This window comes from Pinus tabuliformis, chromosome Q (assembly GCF_031772625.1).
Source record: "Pinus tabuliformis cultivar Carrire ecotype Pingquan chromosome Q, CPIR1, whole genome shotgun sequence".
NCBI lineage: Eukaryota > Viridiplantae > Streptophyta > Pinopsida > Pinales > Pinaceae > Pinus > Pinus tabuliformis.
Genome location: NC_142296.1, coordinates 63,337,785 through 63,342,297, shown reverse-complemented (window position 1 = coordinate 63,342,297; position 4,513 = coordinate 63,337,785). Strand labels below are relative to the sequence as shown.

Sequence of the window (4,513 nt, the reverse complement as noted above, 5' to 3'; positions counted from 1 at the left end):
CTACTGTGTAGCTTTTAACTTTTTATTCTCATTAATACCATAGTATTCACCAGTACACCTTTGCATTGTCTTCTGTGATATTCAACCTGAATCAAACCCTGCATCTGTTCATTCCTGATATTATGCAATAAAAATTGCTAGTGTTATAAATGAAATTTGAAAATTAGACATGGCTACTCTGTTTTAATAGTTGGTGAATGCTAACCATTAACTATTTGAACCCTTGGTCCTTTTGTTAGACCAAAAACGCATCAGGCATGGCCCTTATGGCGCATCAAAGAAGGATCTCAAGCTTCAGCACATTTGATCCATTTGATCAATCAACCTCGCATCCATGAGAACTGGTTAGTAGTGGGTAGTTCTTTCTACGGTTCTCTCCACCACTTCTGAATTGACAATATAGTAGCATTACCAAAAAGTTACTCTTCTTGGTACTTGTCTACCCAGAGCAGTGTAATGAACACCGTAGATCCATTTTCACTATTTACATGAGATTGACAATAAAAAGTAGAAATGTGGACACGACACTGAAAAAATCAGCATGCGAACAAAAGATGCCAACTAGTCAAACATTGCTCAGATCTGCAGCCAAGATAATGGAGTACTGACATCTTGATCTTCCTTTCCGCCCATGAGCTTGCTTCTAACTTCAAGGAATGCTTTAACAAAGTCAATGTTATTGTTCAATCCCCTAGTTTTCATACAATCCTTAGCTATTCTTTGCGGTCTAGCATAACACATCACATTCCTGGCCATATAAGAATATGAAACCACTGTGGCCATGGGAAACTTATAAAGCAACCATAAACAAATGTATTGCTAGCAACGAAACTCACTTCTTTTAATCTTGAATTAAAAGCTTGATGAATTGCTACATCGGCGCAGTCCGTAATCTTCCAAAGAATTGTTTGTTGGCAAAATGCCCACACTATGATCTGTGCTACTAAGTGATACCGTATCATCATCCACCCCAAGCATGGCAAGGGTGACATGGGTTTGTATATCATGCCCCCCCTGATTTTCTACAATGTCATCCTCATCTGAAGTATCCATATCCTTGATCATTGTATTCTGGCACCACGCCCAGTCAGTCCTCTCATCTTCCCCTTGTAGTAGTTTTAAAATCTGCCATTAATCATATCTTGGTATTAAAGAGTAAGCAAAGATGAACAGATGTGGTTAACATAGAGTGTTTTATAGCTAAAAGAAAATGTAAGAAAAATTGCACCCTAAAGTAATTTTTGCAGGTAAAGAATACCCTCAAAAAACACACGAGGTAGTAAAAACAAGCCCCTGAAGCATATAGAAATGAATAGAGGAAGATAAATTACTCGGCTCATGCAAGGACGGTAATGAGATGTTTCCCTTAGACAAAGCGTAGCAGCAAGCATCATTCTATGCATTTCATTTGTATCATAAACATTTTGCAAACATTTGTCAGCAAGACTTTCCATATTCCCATCCTGTAAGAGTGGTCTTGCCTGGTTTCAACATTTACAGAAGGTTAAACATGAGCCCCTAATAAGGATAATCAATATAAATAAACATGAAGAAGAGAGTCAACTGTAAAAACCAGGACTTACCCACATAATCAGGCTTTCTTGACCCTTGGGACTTGCTGTATCAATTGGCTTCCTTCCAGTTATTAGCTCAAGAAGGACCACACCAAATGCATACACATCCGTCTTCTCATTAACCTTTCCATAAACAAAGTATTCTGGAGCAAGATACCTGTCAAACTACAATCACAATTAGTGAATTTACAAATTGGATAGCTTTAATCTGAAAATGGCCAATCGAAACTGGGAAGATGCTTACATACCCAAATGTTCCTAAAACATCGCTGCAAGTGATATATGAAGATGTTGGTGCCCACCTTGCTAGCCCAAAATCTGACAACTATTATAATAACACGCACATTAATTCTGTTGAAATTTTTCATTAGTGCAGAATTCCAAGTTTCAGTTTACAAGTCTAGATCACTAAGATCTCTTCAAATACTGAATTGTGCAATTTAGTCTTGATTCTTCTTGCAGTAAAAAGATTTATACCTGTGGTTCAAACTCTTCAGAAAGCAAGATATTGGAAGACTTTACATCTCCATGAATGACAGATTGAGAAAAGCCATTATGCAAGTAATCTAATGCTTCAGCAACTCCTACAGCCACTTTTAATCGCACTTTCCAAGGAAGTATTGGCTTTTCCTCTCCTCCTGAAAAATATATACATAGTCAATAGCTAGGACTATAATCAAATCTCAGAAAAGAGAAAATGAAAGACCCTGCCATACAATACATAACACTATGATGCTTAAAACGTACTACTGCTTAATATTTCTACACGATTTCATGATTCTTAAAATGCAATACTATTGAGTATATACCATGGAGATTCTCTTCAAGGTTTCCTCTGGATACAAAATTATACACCAGAAGGCGGTTAAGGCCTTCTACACAGTAACCGATAAGTGTAATGACATGGTTGTGCTTCAATAGAGTAAGAATCTCAACTTCAGAAAGAAGCTCTTGCTCTGTTTTGGATGATGAATTCAAGATTTTCACTGCCACCGATTGTCCATCAGGAAGAAATCCTCTGTACACCTTACTGCAGCCTCCTCTTCCTATAAAATTCCCTGCAAGAATAAGGATGTTACATAATTGAATTGAGTTCACAAGGTTAATATACATTTCAAGGGAAATTTCCCATTCAAAACAGAAGCACAGAAATGAAAAACTCCATGAGGAAAACTACAAATGCAACCTGTTGAAAAACCAGAAGTAGCAGATTGCAACTCCTGATATGTAAAATGCCTACAGGTTTTACTTTGACAAAGGAACTCTAATCTCCTTGCCAAACAATTTTCTTCTCGATCAGAATCATTCTGCTGACTGCAAGGAAACCCTTCTTCTTTAGAGCATGCTTCAATTGGTGCTACCTCATTTGAAGACCGAGCTTCATGTTCATAGTTGCAAACCTTCTGCATAATCTGTCCTTTCAAATGAAGCTCTCCAGTTGCCTGTGTAAGCCTATTTGGCAACTGTAGTGCCCATTCAACTACAGATGTTTGTTTTGATGTAGACTGTGGAGTAGGAAGCTTGGTCAGTGAATCGGCTCCACGTAAGAGGGGCCATCCAGGTACTGATTCTCCTTTCTCTGTAATCAGTCCCGAAGTCGCCCTTTTGGGAACCTTTTGGTTAAGAACTACCCACTACTAACCAGTTCTCATGGATGCCATAACAAAAGGGAGAAGCATGCCAAGGAAAATGGCATGAGTAAAGAAGAAATTGAAAAGGAGATTTATGAGTTGAAGGAGAGATTCAACATAGTCAAAATGAGGCTTGAAAGAGAATACCAAAGGTAGAGATGGGACCTAAGGAAGAAGTCCAAATTACTTGTCAGAAAAAAGATTTTAAGAGGAAGACCCCTAAAGCTAGAAAGCTAGGGAGGAAGATGAAGCACCTGTTGAGCCTAAAGTTGAATTAGTTCACTATTTTGAACCAGAGCAGGGAATAGTCCTTGATGATGAGGAAGATGTTGAAGAGAGACTATCAGAGAGTCTCATGGACTGCATAAAGAGTTCAAATCAACATATGGATTTGTTGATAGAAGATATGGTGGAAAAAGCATCATAACAGTAGAGGGAGCTACACAAAGAGGATGTCGATGAGACAATAAATGAAAGTCTCATGGGAGGTTAGCTAGAAGTGCTCGTAACATATATACCATATGGGGCTAAAGAGCTTGGTGATTATGATACTGATGCTATGTGTATAGATGCAGATGATAAGGATTTTCAAGAGGGACAATCATTCATAGTTGTCATAAGAATAGAAGAAAGAGAAGGAGTACCTTCCTAAAGCATGGAAGGAAGACAAAATTTGATGTTGGAGGCATCAGAAGAGGCCAGGTAACCTTTTATTTTTAAAATTGGTGAATTTTATGTGAATGCATGCTTTGCATGTGAGGAGAATGGACAACTGGTCCAAAAGGAGAACGAGAGCACTAAATTGATCCAAGAAATCCAAATTGAGGTAGTAGATGCTAGACAATCCTCAAGGAAGGATGAGTTTCCAAAAGGAAAAAACAATGCATAATGAAGCCAAGATAACCTTGCAAGCAATTTTTAGAAGTGACCATGGATCCTAGCAGCCATGTGAAAGATGGATAACAAAACCAAGTTTATGTTAAGACAAGGAAGGAGGCAAAATTATCCCTCAAATGTCATTAAGGAGGAGGCCTTGAACAATCAAAGAATGCATCTATAAGAGAGAAATTGTAGAAGAGGGGATGAACAACATCATGATGCAATGTTCTTTAGAGATCAGTTGATCAATCCAAGGTTTAAGGATTGGCTTGAGTAACATTGTTCAAAGAATGCAATCAATAAGACAAAAGGTGTCGAGCTTATTGCTGCAACTGGAGAGCTTGGTTCAACAACAAGAATTATGAATGTTGGCACCCAAGGTATAGTACAATTAACCACAAAGAGAGACTCATTGTACTTAGTTGTAAT

At 38.0% G+C, this 4,513-nt stretch overlaps 1 protein-coding gene across 1 annotated transcript; it reads right to left on the bottom strand.

Annotated features, from left to right (window-relative positions):
- Positions 1–843: 843 nt before the first annotated feature.
- Positions 844–3,362, bottom strand: LOC149218297 (protein kinase STUNTED-like). Its single transcript, XM_089382385.1, has 7 exons — positions 2,761–3,362; positions 2,384–2,632; positions 2,052–2,212; positions 1,823–1,899; positions 1,584–1,731; positions 1,332–1,481; positions 844–1,125 (listed from the first exon to the last, which is right to left on the bottom strand). The coding sequence occupies exons 1-7, from the start codon at positions 2,981–2,983 to the stop codon at positions 853–855; spliced, it is 1,281 nt and encodes a 426-aa protein (XP_089238511.1). The 5' UTR covers positions 2,984–3,362; the 3' UTR covers positions 844–852.
- Positions 3,363–4,513: the final 1,151 nt, after the last annotated feature.

What these genes read in the sequence shown, in the direction of transcription:
- LOC149218297 (XM_089382385.1), bottom strand. Translation starts at nt 2,983, where the DNA reads ATGCAGAAGGTTTGCAACTATGAACATGAAGCTCGGTCTTCAAATGAG. An exon ending in CTGAAGAGTTTGAACCACAG is followed by an intron (nt 1,900 to 2,051) that starts GTATAAATCTTT and finishes TTATTATAATAG; the next exon opens with TTGTCAGATTTTGGGCTAGC. An exon ending in AAGAAAGCCTGATTATGTGG is followed by an intron (nt 1,482 to 1,583) that starts GTAAGTCCTGGT and finishes TGTTGAAACCAG; the next exon opens with GCAAGACCACTCTTACAGGA.